We start from the raw sequence: 19,197 nt of genomic DNA, 5'->3' as shown, positions 1-19,197 counted from the left end.
GTATCTGTGTTAAAGGAACATATAATGCAGCTGCAGGTTTATTCTTTTGAGTTACAAACTCATGTCCTATTTTTTAAAAAAAGAAAGTGTTTTAATTTTAATGTGTAATTTCCTGTTTCATAAGTTTGAATATTGTAATTTACGGTATATCATGTGCATGTGTTACACCTTTTAGTCTTGAAAAACTTCATTGCAACTTCAAATACTGTCCTACCTTTTCTATATTGATATAGTCTTCCACGTTGTTGTTTTTTAAGAGTGCATGTTTTTAGTTTTCGATAATGAACAGAAAGATGTTGCTCTCCAGTTCTACTCTCAGACGAAGGGCCCGTGCAAATGTAGACAGACTGCTCAGAAGAGTGACTGAAGAAAATGAAATGCAGGTGAATGATATCAGTGACACTCCGCCACCTGTTGTGAATGCAACGAAGGGCTCGTGGAATTCCTGTTGGATTGCTCTCGCAGTTTCCCTTGGATTATATGCATTTAGTGTGTTTGGGGGTTGTTTGGCGCTTGAAAAATATTTGGACAAAAGGACCACTCAAGTGCCGTCTGCCTGCCTGCCTGCCTTGTTGAAAGACTGTCCACTAGTTTGACAGATATGCGTGCCTACATACCAGCAGAATTTGCAAGGAAACCTCGCCACGTGAAGCTGATCACCGGAAGGCTACGGAATTTCGACAGTTTCTTTTAGTGTACAATGTTTATGAGCATTGTATACTAAAAGATCTTGCCCATAGATTTCGCCAGAGTGCTTAACAAACATTTCTAGTAATGTTTGGGCATAGTCACAGTAGGTGGAAGAAAGTCTTGGACTGATCAAAATAGCAATACCAGCAAAGAGCAGCATAACATTGTTATATAAAGCAGTATCCAAAATGGAAGCTAAAACAACAGGTCCAGTGTATAAAAGCTTAAAATGAATGTGTAGGTCTAATCTTCTTTATTTGTGTTAAATTTAGACCAGCATAAGAGAGAAAAGAACCTCAACGGGCACAAGCCTGGAGTTAAATGGCCAAGAGCTTGTGAGAAAACTGCATGGGACACAGTAAACACAGATCTCTGCGTTGCATTGGAAAGATTAAGTGGAACAGTTGAAAAGAAGCTGGATAAATTTGGGGACATCATCTACGCATATGGAAGTGAGAGGTTTGGAGTTGAAAAAAGGAAGGAAAAAGTACAAACTATTCCTGGAAAGTCTAGACGGCAGCAGGAGATTGAACGCTTAGTTAGAGAAAGGAGACAGCTGAGGAACCAATGGAGAAGAGCAGAACAAAGTCAGAAGGAGGGACTCAATCTCTTACAAAGGGTCATAAAAGATAAGCTTGCAACATTGCGCAGAGCTGAGCGCCTACGGAAACGCTACAAAAAGAAGGAGCGTGCGAGAGCTAACTTTTATAAAGACCCATTCAAATTTGTAAAGAAGTTATTCACCAGTGAGAAGAATGGCACACTAAAAGCATCTAAGGTTGAGCTGGAGAGATATTTGGAGGAAACACATACAGATTCAAAAAGGCAGGAGCCTATGTCAATTCCGTCAGACATCCCACCTATCAATCCACCAGAATACCAAATGGAGGACTGTGCACCTAAGTGGAAAGAAATAGAGCAAGCTGTGAAAAAAGCAAGGGCTTCATCTCCAGGGCCTAATGGAGTTCCGTACAGAGTGTACAAGAGTGCTTCAGGAGTTCTACGAATTCTGTGGAAATTGATGAAAGTGGCATGGGAAAAACAGGTTGTACCAAGAGCATGGCGCCGAGCAGGTGGAGTCTTTATACCTAAAGAAAAAGATTCTACAAGCATCAGTCAGTTTCGTCCCATTTCCCTATTAAACGTAGAAGGCAAGATTTTCTTCAGCATTATTGCTCAGAGATTGTCAGCTTACCTATTAAAGAACTGCTTCATTGACACTTCAATACAAAAAGCGGGCATTCCAGGTTTCCCAGGTTGCTTAGAACACATCAATGTGATCTGGCAACAAATTCAATCAGCTAAAAAGGAGAGGAAGGAGCTCCATGTGACATTCCTGGATTTGGCTAATGCATATGGTTCAGTGCCACATGAACTACTTTGGGCAGCATTTGATTTTTTCAGTGTACCGATGACAATAACAAATTTAGTGAAAGCCTATTTTGGAGATTTACAATTCAGTTTTTCAACTTCAGAATTCAGCACTACATGGCAATGCCTAGAGGTTGGAATAATGGCAGGATGCACCATTTCTCCACTGGCTTTTACCATGGCAATGGAAGTAATCATTAGGGCATCAAAATGGGTAGTAGGAGGAGAGCGCTTGGCTTCTGGAATGCGACTACCACCAATTCGAGCATACATGGATGACATGACAACCATGACTACAACAGTAGCCTGCACTAATCGATTATTGGGCAAATTAACCAATAACATTGAATGGGCACGAATGCAATTCAAGCCCACTAAATCAAGGAGCATCTCTATAATTAAAGGCAAAGTAGTAGATAAAACATTCTTCATTAATGGTGAGGCAATACCAACAGTGTCTGAGAAGCCAGTGAAGAGTCTTGGGAGATGGTACGACGGGGATCTAAAGGACACAGTTCGTGTGGGAGAAGTTAGACAACAAGCAGTGGAAGGGTTGAAGAGCATAGACAGCTGCGCTCTACCAGGTAAACTAAAACTCTGGTGCTTTCAGTTTGGTCTACTGCCGAGGTTGCTGTGGCCACTGACTGTGTACGAGGTTTCTTTGACAACAGTAGAGAAGCTGGAAGCTTTAATCAGTTCATACATCAGGAAATGGTTGGGAGTTCCACGCTGCCTCAGCAGAGTGGGACTTTATGGTAAAGGAATACTGCAGCTACCAGTCTCTGCTCTAACCGAGGAGTTTAAGTGCGCCAAGGTCAGACTGGAAATGACATTAGTAGAGTCACGCGATAAATGCGTAAGGGAGGCAGCACCTGTGTTGAAAACTGGAAGAAAGTGGGCGGCAAAGAAAGCTGTGGAAGATGCAAAGGCTGCCCTTCGAATTGGTGATATCATGGGGCAAGTTCAGCATGGAAGAGGGGGTCTTGGTTTCAGTTCAACTCCTCCTACATGGCACAAGGCGGCCCCAGCTCAAAGGAGGAAGCTGGTAGTCAACGAGGTGCAAAAGCAGGAGGAGAGGATGAGGTGTATAAAGGCCATTTCCCAGGCCAAACAGGGAGAATGGATGAGATGGGAGAGTGTGGAACAACGCAAGATTGGCTGGCAAGACCTATGGTCAATGGAACAGAGCAGGATCAGTTTCCTCATCAGGTCAACATATGATGTTCTCCCATCACCACAGAACCTAAACCTCTGGGTAGGAGAGGATCCCTCATGTCCTTTGTGTTCATCACCTGCAACATTAAGGCACATTTTGACAGGATGTAAGGTGGCTCTTAGCCAAGGACGGTTTACTTGGCGCCATGACCAGGTGCTGCGATGTTTGGCCTTAGCATTGGAAGACAAGCGTAACATGACCAATAAGTTGCCACCTGTTCCATCAAAACATTACACACAAAAGACAACATTCCTCCGCCCAGGAGAGCAACCACCAAGAAAAGGTGTTAAAACCAATCCTCGCCCAGGACAATTGGAAGCTGCTAGAGACTGGAATATGCTGGCAGATGTTGGTCAACGGCTTATTTTTCCACCTGAGATTGCCACCACTAACCTTCGACCAGATATTGTCTTGTGGTCTGGATCAGCACGCCTTGTTCACCTGGTAGAGTTAACAGTGCCATGGGAGGATGCTGTAGATGAGGCGTATGAGAGGAAGAAACTGCGGTATGCTCAACTAGCCACTGAAGCGGAACAGCGAGGATGGAGAGTTCGGGTTTACCCAGTGGAAGTGGGTTGTCGAGGATTTGTGGCACGCTCTACAACCCGGTTTCTCAGAGACGTCGGATTCAGTGGCCAAGAGTTGCGTCGCACAGTGAAGAACTTATCTGAAGCAGCAGAGAGGAGCAGCAACTGGCTGTGGTTGAGACGGAAAGATTCTGGCTGGGGACAGGTAAGTAAGCTGGGCTGAGTTGAGTGGGGGACGGAGGGGGGTGATGCTGGGACGCCAGAATCACCGTCGAGCCCTCTTGAGGTGTCGTGGGCTAGTCGACGAAACACTGAGGATGGAAGGTGCCCACTTGAAAACCCCAGAGATGTACCCTACTTAGCTCAATCCAGACGGTTGTCATGCTGATGCGCTGGGGAGGCCGCACTTTGGTTGATCCCCGGAGCCAGCATCGCAGCCGTTGTGTGTGCTGATGCGCCAGGGAGGCAAAATAAGCTGATCCCTGGAGCCAGCATTACACTTCAGCCATTAACACCAGACAGAAGGATATCTACATCATCATATGGAAGGAAACGTAAATGGAGGGAGACACATATGGATCACATTAGTTTACTGTAAAGCTACGTCTTAGTTGGTGCTTATCTTGGCGAGAGCCGAGTTCAAATCAGCATGAAGTTTTAACATCTACTCTCGTGTAATGGAAATCATGAAGATCTGGATACGTCCAGTGACTGCTGTGAATAGTGCAGCTGGCAACAAGGGAAAGACCTTGTGACAGCCTGGAGAGACAGCTGACAGGAGGAAAGAGACCCCATTGGGGCTGGTAAGGGTTAGCTACCCTTGTCGGCAGTATCCAGCTCTGTGTTTACAGGATGCTGGAGACACCCGCCCAAGGCTTCTAAGAAATTAAAGAGAAAAATACCCCTAGAGTCTGCGAGAGCGGGGGCGGAAGATGACTCAACGTTGGACAACACGGTTAACGACTTAGGAACGGAAACGGATATGAGTATGGAGAGTACTTCACAAAAGACTAGTTCAAGATCTGCAGTTAACAAAGACATGGAACTCCAGGTTTGTGTCTGCGGCTGGAGCAAGGCGACAACGGTCAGGGGTTTGAAGATTCATCAAGGGAGAATGAAATGCTTGAGGGAGAAGGGACAAGGGCCTCGCATTGATCAGTACTTCTTACGAAGTCAGTCAAGTCAGTCGAATGAAATCCAGCGACAGGAAGCAAACCACAGTTCGCAGGATATCAGCACCCCTGTCATAGATGTGAGGAGGACTTGCATGGACACAGTTAGTGATGAACCTAATGATCCTTGTGAACCCGGTCAGACAAACCAGCATAAGAGAGAAAAGAACCTCAACGGGCACAAGCCTGGAGTTAAATGGCCAAGAGCTTGTGAGAAAACTGCATGGGACACAGTAAACACAGATCTCTGCGTTGCATTGGAAAGATTAAGTGGAACAGTTGAAAAGAAGCTGGATAAATTTGGGGACATCATCTACGCATATGGAAGTGAGAGGTTTGGAGTTGAAAAAAGGAAGGAAAAAGTACAAACTATTCCTGGAAAGTCTAGACGGCAGCAGGAGATTGAACGCTTAGTTAGAGAAAGGAGACAGCTGAGGAACCAATGGAGAAGAGCAGAACAAAGTCAGAAGGAGGGACTCAATCTCTTACAAAGGGTCATAAAAGATAAGCTTGCAACATTGCGCAGAGCTGAGCGCCTACGGAAACGCTACAAAAAGAAGGAGCGTGCGAGAGCTAACTTTTATAAAGACCCATTCAAATTTGTAAAGAAGTTATTCACCAGTGAGAAGAATGGCACACTAAAAGCATCTAAGGTTGAGCTGGAGAGATATTTGGAGGAAACACATACAGATTCAAAAAGGCAGGAGCCTATGTCAATTCCGTCAGACATCCCACCTATCAATCCACCAGAATACCAAATGGAGGACTGTGCACCTAAGTGGAAAGAAATAGAGCAAGCTGTGAAAAAAGCAAGGGCTTCATCATCTCCAGGGCCTAATGGAGTTCCGTACAGAGTGTACAAGAGTGCTTCAGGAGTTCTACGAATTCTGTGGAAATTGATGAAAGTGGCATGGGAAAAACAGGTTGTACCAAGAGCATGGCGCCGAGCAGGTGGAGTCTTTATACCTAAAGAAAAAGATTCTACAAGCATCAGTCAGTTTCGTCCCATTTCCCTATTAAACGTAGAAGGCAAGATTTTCTTCAGCATTATTGCTCAGAGATTGTCAGCTTACCTATTAAAGAACTGCTTCATTGACACTTCAATACAAAAAGCGGGCATTCCAGGTTTCCCAGGTTGCTTAGAACACATCAATGTGATCTGGCAACAAATTCAATCAGCTAAAAAGGAGAGGAAGGAGCTCCATGTGACATTCCTGGATTTGGCTAATGCATATGGTTCAGTGCCACATGAACTACTTTGGGCAGCATTTGATTTTTTCAGTGTACCGATGACAATAACAAATTTAGTGAAAGCCTATTTTGGAGATTTACAATTCAGTTTTTCAACTTCAGAATTCAGCACTACATGGCAATGCCTAGAGGTTGGAATAATGGCAGGATGCACCATTTCTCCACTGGCTTTTACCATGGCAATGGAAGTAATCATTAGGGCATCAAAATGGGTAGTAGGAGGAGAGCGCTTGGCTTCTGGAATGCGACTACCACCAATTCGAGCATACATGGATGACATGACAACCATGACTACAACAGTAGCCTGCACTAATCGATTATTGGGCAAATTAACCAATAACATTGAATGGGCACGAATGCAATTCAAGCCCACTAAATCAAGGAGCATCTCTATAATTAAAGGCAAAGTAGTAGATAAAACATTCTTCATTAATGGTGAGGCAATACCAACAGTGTCTGAGAAGCCAGTGAAGAGTCTTGGGAGATGGTACGACGGGGATCTAAAGGACACAGTTCGTGTGGGAGAAGTTAGACAACAAGCAGTGGAAGGGTTGAAGAGCATAGACAGCTGCGCTCTACCAGGTAAACTAAAACTCTGGTGCTTTCAGTTTGGTCTACTGCCGAGGTTGCTGTGGCCACTGACTGTGTACGAGGTTTCTTTGACAACAGTAGAGAAGCTGGAAGCTTTAATCAGTTCATACATCAGGAAATGGTTGGGAGTTCCACGCTGCCTCAGCAGAGTGGGACTTTATGGTAAAGGAATACTGCAGCTACCAGTCTCTGCTCTAACCGAGGAGTTTAAGTGCGCCAAGGTCAGACTGGAAATGACATTAGTAGAGTCACGCGATAAATGCGTAAGGGAGGCAGCACCTGTGTTGAAAACTGGAAGAAAGTGGGCGGCAAAGAAAGCTGTGGAAGATGCAAAGGCTGCCCTTCGAATTGGTGATATCATGGGGCAAGTTCAGCATGGAAGAGGGGGTCTTGGTTTCAGTTCAACTCCTCCTACATGGCACAAGGCGGCCCCAGCTCAAAGGAGGAAGCTGGTAGTCAACGAGGTGCAAAAGCAGGAGGAGAGGATGAGGTGTATAAAGGCCATTTCCCAGGCCAAACAGGGAGAATGGATGAGATGGGAGAGTGTGGAACAACGCAAGATTGGCTGGCAAGACCTATGGTCAATGGAACAGAGCAGGATCAGTTTCCTCATCAGGTCAACATATGATGTTCTCCCATCACCACAGAACCTAAACCTCTGGGTAGGAGAGGATCCCTCATGTCCTTTGTGTTCATCACCTGCAACATTAAGGCACATTTTGACAGGATGTAAGGTGGCTCTTAGCCAAGGACGGTTTACTTGGCGCCATGACCAGGTGCTGCGATGTTTGGCCTTAGCATTGGAAGACAAGCGTAACATGACCAATAAGTTGCCACCTGTTCCATCAAAACATTACACACAAAAGACAACATTCCTCCGCCCAGGAGAGCAACCACCAAGAAAAGGTGTTAAAACCAATCCTCGCCCAGGACAATTGGAAGCTGCTAGAGACTGGAATATGCTGGCAGATGTTGGTCAACGGCTTATTTTTCCACCTGAGATTGCCACCACTAACCTTCGACCAGATATTGTCTTGTGGTCTGGATCAGCACGCCTTGTTCACCTGGTAGAGTTAACAGTGCCATGGGAGGATGCTGTAGATGAGGCGTATGAGAGGAAGAAACTGCGGTATGCTCAACTAGCCACTGAAGCGGAACAGCGAGGATGGAGAGTTCGGGTTTACCCAGTGGAAGTGGGTTGTCGAGGATTTGTGGCACGCTCTACAACCCGGTTTCTCAGAGACGTCGGATTCAGTGGCCAAGAGTTGCGTCGCACAGTGAAGAACTTATCTGAAGCAGCAGAGAGGAGCAGCAACTGGCTGTGGTTGAGACGGAAAGATTCTGGCTGGGGACAGGTAAGTAAGCTGGGCTGAGTTGAGTGGGGGACGGAGGGGGGTGATGCTGGGACGCCAGAATCACCGTCGAGCCCTCTTGAGGTGTCGTGGGCTAGTCGACGAAACACTGAGGATGGAAGGTGCCCACTTGAAAACCCCAGAGATGTACCCTACTTAGCTCAATCCAGACGGTTGTCATGCTGATGCGCTGGGGAGGCCGCACTTTGGTTGATCCCCGGAGCCAGCATCGCAGCCGTTGTGTGTGCTGATGCGCCAGGGAGGCAAAATAAGCTGATCCCTGGAGCCAGCATTACACTTCAGCCATTAACACCAGACAGAAGGATATCTACATCATCATATGGAAGGAAACGTAAATGGAGGGAGACACATATGGATCACATTAGTTTACTGTAAAGCTACGTCTTAGTTGGTGCTTATCTTGGCGAGAGCCGAGTTCAAATCAGCATGAAGTTTTAACATCTACTCTCGTGTAATGGAAATCAGATATGTATCTTATAGTTGAATTTGTGACCAATAAAACTATCCACGTGGTGCCCGCAACGTGGTATAAGGATGGAATAGCCTGGTGGACAAACTCCACCGATGAGGAGAGAATTGACAGAGCAGTCAGGAACAGAGAAGATCCTGGCCAGGGCTGGACCAAACATGAGCTCAGGATTTTCACACAAACACGCCATTTGTGGGTTTTTTTTTCATAAAGAAGTAACCAAGTATTGTGGATATGTAGACATGTATATTCCATATTGCAGCTGAATAATAGATGCCTTTAATCAGAGTTGGCAAAGTTACTATCCAAAGGAGGAAAGTGTCAGTTATATAGGTCTAGTTTGAACCCTTGGCAAAAAGTTAGGTCAGGAACCTTATTTTATAAACAAAAGATCCTTTTAATTTTTTTTCCAGATGATTACCTGAAGGCAAGACAGAAGTTAAGACTCCTTAACTTGCTCAACATCAGATTTGGAGTCAGAAAAGGAAGACGATGTGACAAAGCCAAAGAGACAAAGGACGGCCAGGTATGCAATTAGCATTGTTTAAATGGATTATATTATATAAGAATTGAATTGAATTAAAAATGAGACACAATAACCTTGCAAATCATTTGTTTGTATATGCCCTCCATGTGTGAAATATATATGATAATGTTATCAATATGGAAGGGGTATAGTATTAAAATAGTTTTTATATTCATTTTGTTTTGTAGAATTCGGTTTGGCGACACTGATAGTGACATCGATGATAGTGCGTCAAAAAGGGTTCAAGAAAGACAATAAAAAGCTCCCTGCCAGCTGCAGCAGCAGTACCTCGCCCACCTTCAACTTCACCTGCTACACAAAGACCACAAGTAAGTGCATCACCTAGCCAGCCTCCAGATGAGTGTGTTGAAGACTTCATTCAGTCACCTTCAATGATGGCACAGACACCAAGGAGAGTCACTGCTGTACCCACTAGACTGGATTTCACTCGACCATCAAGAAGTGAAATGCTCACTTTCACTCCCACCGGTAGAGTTGGGAGGACTGGAACTGCATCTATTCCTTGCACTGGTAATCTCCTCATCATGATGTTATTTTAGACCTAGAAATGCTTATTTGTACCAGTGTTGTTTGAACTCTCTGGATGCCAGAGTAAGATGGCAGCCTTTTTTCTTCAGCAGAGTACGGAGTGCATTCAGTGTGTGCTCATCTGTTGATAACTCTTCAGCAGAGTACGGAGTGCATTCAGTGTGTGCCCGTCTGTTGATAACTCTTCAGCAGAGTACGGTGTGCATTCAGTGTGTGCCCGTCTGTTGATAACTCTTCAGCAGAGTACGGTGTGCATTCAGTGTGTGCCCGTCTGTTGATAACTCTTCAGCAGAGTACGGTGTGCATTCAGTGTGTGCCCGTCTGTTGATAACTCTTCAGCAGAGTACGGAGTGCATTCAGTGTGTGCCCATCTGTTGATAACTCTTCAGCAGAGTACGGTGTGCATTCAGTGTGTGCTCATCTGTTGATGACTCTTCAGCAGAGTACGGTGTGCATTCAGTGTGTGCCCGTCTGTTGATAACTCTTCAGCAGAGTACGGTGTGCATTCAGTGTGTGCTCATCTGTTGATAACTCTTCAGCAGAGTACGATGTGCATTCAGTGTGTGCCCGTCTGTTGATAACTCTTCAGCAGAGTACGGAGTGCATTCAGTGTGTTCCCGTCTGTTGATAACTCTTCAGCAGAGTACGGTGTGTATTCAGTGTGTGCCCGTCTGTTGATAACTCTTCAGCAGAGTACAGTGTGCATTCAGTGTGTGCCCGTCTGTTGATAACTCTTCAGCAGAGTATGGAGTGCATTCAGTGTGTGCCCGTCTGTTGATAACTCTTCAGCAGAGTACGGTGTGCATTCAGTGTGTGCTCATCTGTTGCAGTGATCACATTGCACCTGAAAAAGTAAAATAAATACATATTGTCCACTTGATGATTGCTAAACATATTACCCAGCTATAGATGACACGAGTCATTATTTAATAGTTTATTACACTTAAAATATATAACTGTGTATATTCTGTGGCAGATATACAATAAAAAAATAAAGAATACTGTGATCTTCCAGGGGATATCTAGTGTCAGCAAATTATGCCCTGACACCAGTTATATAGAAATAGCGCAATCATTCCAAAACACACAACACCTACTCTCAATGTTATCAGAAAATACCAAGGAAGATCACATTCATTATTTGTCTTGATGTAATTAGTTTTTCTGGTTCAGTAAACACAAGTTAAATTTATCAAATATACACTTACTTATGAAACAACTAAATACTATATATAATTACTAGAATAAATAAATAATTATTAATACACACGTTGTGTAATAATCCAGGTATATTTACCATGTTAATTGTGGTGTTGGCTGACTGCAGGTCCATCATGCTGCATATTATGCAGTATTCATCTGTGTTACCTGTGATAAAGCAAACAAATTAGACAAACTAAAACATTAAAACAAGTATTTTAAAACCCTAATTATTTTGATCAACATTTTCAAATATAAAGTTGTCACATTTTAAAGCAGTATAGTTCAACATGTACATGTAGCATCTATGGAAATTACATTCAGGAATAATATTGTGAACAAGAAGTGTTTATTGATGCAGTCCTTTAAAAAAAAACACTATCCAGTATCAAACAAGGGCAATTAGGGATTGTATTTATATTAGGTATCACAGAGAGATGAGTTCTACGCAATGCCATGATTGTGGTTTTCAACACAGTATTGTATATCAGCCCTTCATTATTGCAAATATAATACACATTTTACAAAAAGCATGAGGCATAACGGCTCAATAGATTCTCTCAGTTGTATTGTTCAGTCCTGGACTGTTGTGTTCTTTCCTTTCATGTTGCTCATTCAATCTGCTATATATTCATAAGTGTTCAAATTACATGGTAGTCTTCCAGTTGTTTTAAACCTTCACACAGTAATGTGTTACCCTGATTTTCCATAAGGAGGCCAGCAATCTCCAGTCTTTGTGCTCTTATAGATGCTGGGCTGGTTTCCACCTGATCAATTGATCCACTTGTAAGGTACTGTTCTGCAAACTGAAAAACAAAGCACAGATGTAATGTAAAAATTAAACACACAAAGATAGGATTTAAGATAATAATGTTAGCTTTTTACACTTAATATCAGAACACCACAACTGCTGCCATCCATCTGAAGTTGGTGTTTGAAAGTCTGCAATTTCCAAACTGTCTTATTTCCTGTGTCCACATTAGCTCTCATGAAACTCCTAGAAAACAGACAGTTTTTTAGAATTCTCATTGCAACTCCAGCTCTACGGAGTGTACCTGCACTCCTAACTCAGGACTACAGCCTGGATTCAATTCAATGTATAGCTGTAATCAAGTGTTTATTTGACAGGAGTTATATTTCAATCTTAACCATAGGCACTAGTTATTTTTTCAAATTTCTGTAAACTGTGCATTTGAGATACTTCACAATAGTAAACTGAATCCATTTTTATTCTGCTTAAGATACATTTAATAATATAACATATATAACACTTGTATAACATGTATACCAACCTCCAGTTTCTTAAAATACCTCTGCTATACTTGTCCTCCTCGCCCAGTGGATCAATCAGGACCACAGTATTTTCACACATTTTCACAATCTGCAAAATACCGTATTTTATAATGGTAGCAGCAGCAGTTGTGGCCGTGTTAGTGAGAATTTAAATCTGTTAAGTTAGTAGATTCTTTTAATATTGTTTATTTACAATAACCTTGCATCTTCACTTAACCATATATAAAGAGAATTGTGTAATACCTAGACATAACATTTTAGAAATATTAGTTGTAACCAAAACACAATTTAATCAAAACAGAAAATGTAGATAACGATGAAAATGTGTCTGTTGAATTTTGTTAATGTTACATAATAACATACCACAAGAATCCAGTGACTTCCAGTATTGTAGGGGCACAGCACAATCTCATGTTCTTGTATTCTGATCTGTTAGAAAGATGTATGAAAATGTAAGTCCTGATGTTACATTTAAATTTTACTAATTTCTTTGAGAACAGCGTATATATTACATGTAATATATTAAACTCATAAAAGCATGAGTTGTGTGAAATCGAGTCAGGCCGTTTTTTCTCAATGTAATCAGATAACTGCTGAAGCTGGAAATTGAGTCGAGATCCTGCTGTGCAAACTCGTCAAGTACGGATGTAAGCATCAAAACTGGGGGCATTCCAACAGCTGACCGGCCGCGCAGCGGGCTAAAGCAACAGTGTATATACAGACGTGCTCAGATTTGTTGGTACCCTTACAGCTCATTGAAATAATGCTTCATTCCTCCTGAAAAGTGATGAAATTAAAAGCTATTTTATCATGTATACGTGCATGCCTTTGGTATGTCATAGAATAAAGCCAAGAAGCTGTGAAAAGAGATGAATTATTGCTTATTCTACAAAGATATTCTAAAATGGCCTGGACACATTTGTTGGTACCCCTTAGAAAAGATAATAAATAACTGGATTATAGTGATATTTCAAACTAATTAGTTTCTTTAATTAATATCACACATGTCTCCAATCTTGTAATCAGTCATTCGGACTATTTAAATGGATCAAAGTAGTCACTGTTTCTGTTTGGTATCATTGTGTGCACCACACTGAACATGGACCAGAGAAAGCAAAGGAGAGAGTTGTCTGAGGAGATCAGAAAGAAAATAATAGACAAGCATGGTAAAGGTAAAGGCTACACGACCATCTCCAAGCAGCTTGATGTTCCTGTGACAACAGTTGCAAATATTATTAAGAAGTTTAAGGTCCATTGAACTGTAGCCAACCTCCCTGGGCGCGGTGGCAAGAGGAAAATCGACCCCAGATTGAACAGAAGGATAGTGCGAATGGTAGAAAAAGAACCAAGGACAACTGCCAAAGAGATACAAGCTGAACTCCAAGGTGAAGGTACATCAGTTTCTGATCGCACCATCCGTTTCTTTTTGAGCGAAAGTGGGCTCCATGGAAGAAGACCCAGGAGGACTCCATTTTTTAAAGAAAAACATAAAAAAGCCAGACTGGAATTTGCTAGAATGCATATTGGCAAGCCACAATCCTTCTGGGAGAATGTCCTTTGGACAGATGAGTAAAAACTGGAGCTTTTTGGCAAGTCACATCAGCTCTATGTTCACAGACGAAAAAAATGAAGCTTTCAAAGAAAAGGACACCATACCTACAGTGAAACATGGAGGAGGCTCGGTTATGTTTTGGGGCTGCTTTGCTGCGCCTGGCACAGTGCTTTGAATCTGTGCAGGGCACAATGAAATCTCAAGACTATCAAGGCATTCTGGAGCGAAACGTACTGCCCAGTGTCAGAAAGCTCTGTCTCAGTCGCAGGTCATGGGTCCTCCAACAGGATAATGACCCAAAACACACAGCTAAAAGCACCCAAGAATGGATAAGAACAAAACATTGGGCTATTCTGAAGTGGCCTTCTATGAGTCCTGATCTGAATCCTATCGAACATCTATGGAAAGAGCTGAAACTTGCAGTCTGGAGAAGGCACCCATCAAACCTGAGACAGCTGGAGCAGTTTGCTCAGGAAGAGTGGGCCAAACTACCTGTTAACAGGTGCAGAAGTCTCATTGAGAGCTACAGAAAACGCTTGATTGCAGTGATTGCCTCTAAATGTTGTGCAACAAAATATTAGGTTAGAGGTCCCATCATTTTTGTCCATGCCATTTTCATTTGTTTTCTTATTTACAATATTATGTTGAATAAAAAATCAAAAGCAAAGTCTGATTTCTATTAAATATGGAATAAACAATGGTGGATGCAAATTACTTCTGTCAGTTTAAAGTTATTTCAGAGTAAATTGTGCATTCTTCGTTTTTTGTGGAGGGGTACTGACAAATTTGAGCACGTCTGTACCTGCAAGGCGGACGACACAGGCCTTACACCCCAAGGCTGACATCCCAAGCCTGGCAACCTTAAACTCCGCCTCTACAGTGACGCAATTTCCAAGTCCTCACATTGATGCTCTGATCACACCCATGTGAAATCGTTTTTTTTTGTTTACGGAATCTACTTTTCTCTGTATTGTCAATGTCGTATGTAATATGCCCGTTTTATTTATGTGTTTAAAATAATGAATACATCGACATTGCGTTCTAAATAAACCATTTAATCATCATTACATTTATAAAGGCAGCATTAATTAAAGCGCGTACGCTTCCATATAATATATAAAAAAGCAGTAATCGTTAACTTTGCGGTATGAAATGTATGTAAAAAAAAAAAGACAATCTGCAAGCATTGCTGGGAACGGTCTTGATGTCAGCGTATTTTAAAAATATTGCTTGATACTCTCCGATTAATTTCCTGCCCTCCGCTTCTTTCAATTATCCGTTTGTTTCTATTGCAACAATACTGTTAGAACGGAACCCTATAAAAATGTACCACTAGATTTTGGAACAAGGTACGATGGTATCTGTGAAAGTCCAATTGTATTGTATAATATATGTGTCCTACACCATCAATGTACAATTCCCTGTGTTACAATAATGCAGTACAACCATAATCATAATAGTATAGCTACACTATAGAACCGTGGTACATTTTATAGGGGTATAGCTTCACACAATCTACATTTACTTAATCGTATTAAAGTAAGAATGATGTGTGTCATTCTCATCTTATTTACAATGTAAAATTGACATGCTTACATCTGTATAGGTTAGCCTAGGTACACGCAATAAAATCTAGGAAGCTGAAGTTCAGGTCGTCACTCATATTATTTTCATCCCAGTTTTTGTTCTGTCCTTTAAGCTCATATGCCAATCGATTTATCAAAGTTGAATGATGATCCCTTTGTTTAAGTCCCTTTGGTCTCTTTCATCAAAGTGCAGTTGTATTGAAGTGAAGTGGTTGCCATAGGTACATTCGGTGGCTTAAAGTGGATTTGAAGACAAACCAACCCTCACCCTAAATAACAAGCTGTGATGCAAATAAAAATCCAACTGCAGCCTCGTATTAAAGATTAATAATAAATACACTTATTACATTTTAATCTTTAAGATTGAACACATTTGTGATGTTTGTTGGTATAGAAATGAATTAGTAGAAAGGGAGTGGATTTTATCTGTTCCTATTAAAATTGGAAGATTTTTGATTACATACACAACATGCACATAGGGTAGCAGTGTGGAGTAGTGGTTAGGGCTCTGGACTCCTGACCGGAGGGTCGTGGGTTCAATCCCAGGTGGGGGACATTGCTGCTGTACCCTTGAGCAAGGTACTGTACCTAGATTGCCCAACTGTATAAATGGGTAATTGTATGTAAAAAATAACGTGATATCTTGTAACAATTGTAAGTCGCCCTGGATAAGGGCATCTACTAAGAAATACATATATGTAGAATTGGAATCCGTTTTTACAAACTGTGAATATTAAATTAAGAGCTGGCGAGTAGGTTTTTGTTGATGTCTAGTTAAATAAATCACTACTGACAGACTTCAGCCTTTTCCGCTGTCTCGTGCGATTTTAAGCACAACCCTCAGTGAATGTACAAGAGCCGGGACAGGAAACTAGAATAACGCGCCTCTGAACAAAATCGTGCAGCCCATACAAGGTATAGAAAAACGCGACCACTTGAAACGAGTCAGCGTTCACAGGACCCCTGCTTACAGGAGTTGGAATTATGCCCAAAGAAAAATAGTTACAAGTGCATGTTTTAGAACACAGAGTAACTTTGTACTGGGCAATGGCAGAACACACACACACAATGAACTATGCATGTGATACTTTGTAATAATAATAATAATAATAATGAAGCGAGGAGTCGGGAGTTTAAGCACAAAACAATTTAAAACAAACGCACAACCAAAAAAAGGCCTATATTCTTCAATGCTGTTATTGTATCAACCACAAAAAAAAAACAATTAGAGCGGTGTAAAGGGGTGTTTAAGTCGCTTTTCAAAGAAATAGCACAACAAGGATTATTAGTGGGCTTTGTAGATAGCAAATAGACAATATCTGCTTTCAAAATGAGATAGGGATAGACTCGCTGTTCTGTGTGTGGCCAGTTGGCAATTATGGGGTTAAAATGAAAAGAACCTGCAGCTGACACGCCCCCTGAAAGACAGCAGCAGGACAGAGAGCTTGTATTTATTTATTTATTTATTTATTTATTTATTTGATCTACAACGCTTAGTTTTAACAGCGCACAAGTGAAGGAGAGAGAGTCTGGCTCGAACAAACAGCGTCCTGTCCGAAACAAACTCAATATTCCGTCCCTATTGGGTGGCCGGTGTTTAATCCCCATTTTCACTTCATTTAAAACACAGCAACACGACACGGTTGTTTTTCTGTTGCCAAACCCTGCCTCGTTGCGCAGTGTTTGTGAACTCATTTCATAACTCTGCTAGTCTGACTTCCTGCAGTTTTAAGTTCCGTTTCTATTGCCTGACGGACAGCAGCGATGGCGACAGCGGCATCTCCAAAGGAGAAGTTCTCCTGCTCCGTGTGTCTGGACCTCTTCACCGAGCCCGCAACCATTCCGTGCGGACACAGCTTCTGCCTGGACTGTATCGGGAGCTACTGGGACCAGATTGACCAAACCGGCGTGTACAGCTGCCCCCAGTGCCGGGAGACTTTCACACCCAGGCCCGTTCTGCGCAAAAGCAACGAACGAGCTGGTGGAGGAATTGAAGAAAACGAGAAGACTCGACTCGAAAAGGTATCTACTGTACCTGTGCTATAGCCCTCTGATAGTACTAAAGAAAATATATTCTCGAAATAGGCGCGCTGTTTGTAACTTTGACGCGCAGTGAGAGCCTCTCCAAACTACTTCAGTTCTGATACTGTGTTTGGAACAAAGCGGAACCCGCATCACGTGTGTTGCGTTGTAAGCTTTGCTTGAAATATATCTGTGTGTTTAAAATGTAATGTGTATTTTTCATTGGGTGATTTTGAATGTATCATGGCGAATCTCTGTTCCCAGAAGCAGGAGCTTCTCACAGGCGGAGGTCGGACGCGAGCCCGGGACCCTCCCGCTTTGAAGCATAGCGCCGATCCCGCTGTACAAAACAGGAGCAGATATCAGGCTTATGTCGTCATGTTTAGATTGCTTCACCTACCATCTCTGACCCCTACCCCCGTGCACGCTACATTATTTCAAAACTTGGTGTGCATTTAAGTATTACAAAAATGAATGTAACTTTTATTAGCATATCATGTGAAATGCATGCTTAACATTTCAAAGGGATTCATTCATACGATTTCTACAGGACCTTGTACTCTATATACTGCATTGTCAATATGAAGCCACGTTGGTATTTTAAAATGCTTGAACGCGTTGTTTTCCATGTTATTTTATTAAGGGAATCCCCCGCTCCCGCTCCTGTCTCTGCTGAGCTCGGAGACATGCCTTGTGATTTCTGCCCCAGCGAGATAAAGCGCGGAGCGGTCAGGTCGTGTTTGACGTGCCGGGGCTCGTACTGCGAAGCGCACCTGCAGCCACACTACGAGACCGCGGGGTTGAAGAGGCACGCGCTGGTGCAGCCTCTCAGAGATTTCGAGCAGAAGCTTTGCAAACAGCACCAGAGATGGCTGGAGATTTACTGTAGAACCGATCAGAGCTGTATCTGCGCGCTGTGCATAGACAGCGACCACTCGGACCATTCAATTGTCTCATCAGCGAAAGGGAGGGTGGAGAAAAAGGTACACTGTTTAAACTAGAGTGTCAAGACTTCCTATACTGTGTACAGAGTGTTGAATCTCTTGTACACATTTCATAGTGGTCTACTTTTCATGGTATAATGTTTAAAATGCAATTGCTGTAGTTTTATATACTGCTGTAAACATATATGTGAATGTTAGACACAAACTGGTCCAGCCAATGTTACTGACAATAATATTATTATTATTATTATTATTATTATTATTATTATTATTATTATTATTATTATTATTACTACACCATTTTTAAAGGATGTTTCTATTAAAATTAGCAATGCTTTGCCAAATCAATCATATCATGTACATTACCATAATAATAATAATAGCACAGTATTTTTACTGTTTCTGTTTTACAGTATTGCTTCAGTAATATTGCATCGCTGTGTATCTGTTTCTGCCCATCTTGTTCTGTGCAGAAGGAGCTGGGGGAGAGACAGGTGGAAATAGAAAATCTCATTGAGGAGAGACTGAAAGGGCTGGAGAGACTGAATCAGGCTGTGGAGTCTCTCAAAGGTGAGTGTGAGAACAGTTTAAAGCTGGGTCCACACCTGAGCGATCAGTTGCTTGAAGTAGAGCTGTGCTCTTCTTTCCAAGCAACCTCCTGAGCGACTTCTGTAGACACAGGCGATCACGTGGCAATTCACCAGCTCTGATTGGTTCTTATAATGCTGTCTGCACCGCTTGCATATTAAGAAGCTCTAATTATAAAAGTGTCAGCGGTAAAAAAAAAACTAAACGGTTTTCTCCAGCTTTTACCCGGCTTTGATTTTTGCTTTTAGGAATATGGCATTTAAAATTAACAGTTGAA

At 42.2% G+C, this 19,197-nt stretch overlaps 2 protein-coding genes and 2 long non-coding RNA genes across 4 annotated transcripts in view; 3 read left to right on the top strand and 1 right to left on the bottom strand.

The window, feature by feature from the left end:
• Nucleotides 1–19,197, top strand: part of LOC117404705 (butyrophilin subfamily 1 member A1-like) — a 163,527-nt gene that overhangs the window by 65,354 nt on the left and 78,976 nt on the right. The window lies entirely within an intron of this gene.
• LOC131721221 (uncharacterized) lies at nucleotides 98–9,917 on the top strand. The gene is made up of 3 exons (XR_009319893.1): nucleotides 98–383; nucleotides 9,074–9,186; nucleotides 9,375–9,917. It is a non-coding gene; the product is annotated as an uncharacterized LOC131721221 (long non-coding RNA).
• LOC131721222 (uncharacterized) lies at nucleotides 10,401–11,970 on the bottom strand. Its single transcript, XR_009319894.1, has 3 exons — nucleotides 11,633–11,970; nucleotides 11,033–11,103; nucleotides 10,401–10,579 (listed from the first exon to the last, which is right to left on the bottom strand). It is a non-coding gene; the product is annotated as an uncharacterized LOC131721222 (long non-coding RNA).
• Nucleotides 16,603–18,205, top strand: LOC131721219 (E3 ubiquitin-protein ligase TRIM58-like). Its single transcript, XM_059014649.1, has 2 exons — nucleotides 16,603–17,388; nucleotides 18,032–18,205. Exons 1-2 carry the CDS (start codon nucleotides 17,131–17,133, stop codon nucleotides 18,062–18,064), a joined length of 291 nt encoding a protein of 96 aa, XP_058870632.1. The 5' UTR covers nucleotides 16,603–17,130; the 3' UTR covers nucleotides 18,065–18,205.

Source organism: Acipenser ruthenus, chromosome 48 (assembly GCF_902713425.1).
Source record: "Acipenser ruthenus chromosome 48, fAciRut3.2 maternal haplotype, whole genome shotgun sequence".
NCBI classification, from domain to species: Eukaryota; Metazoa; Chordata; class Actinopteri; order Acipenseriformes; family Acipenseridae; genus Acipenser; species Acipenser ruthenus.
The sequence above is the reverse complement of the archived record's forward strand: the minus strand, read 5'-3'. Positions and strand labels throughout refer to the sequence as shown.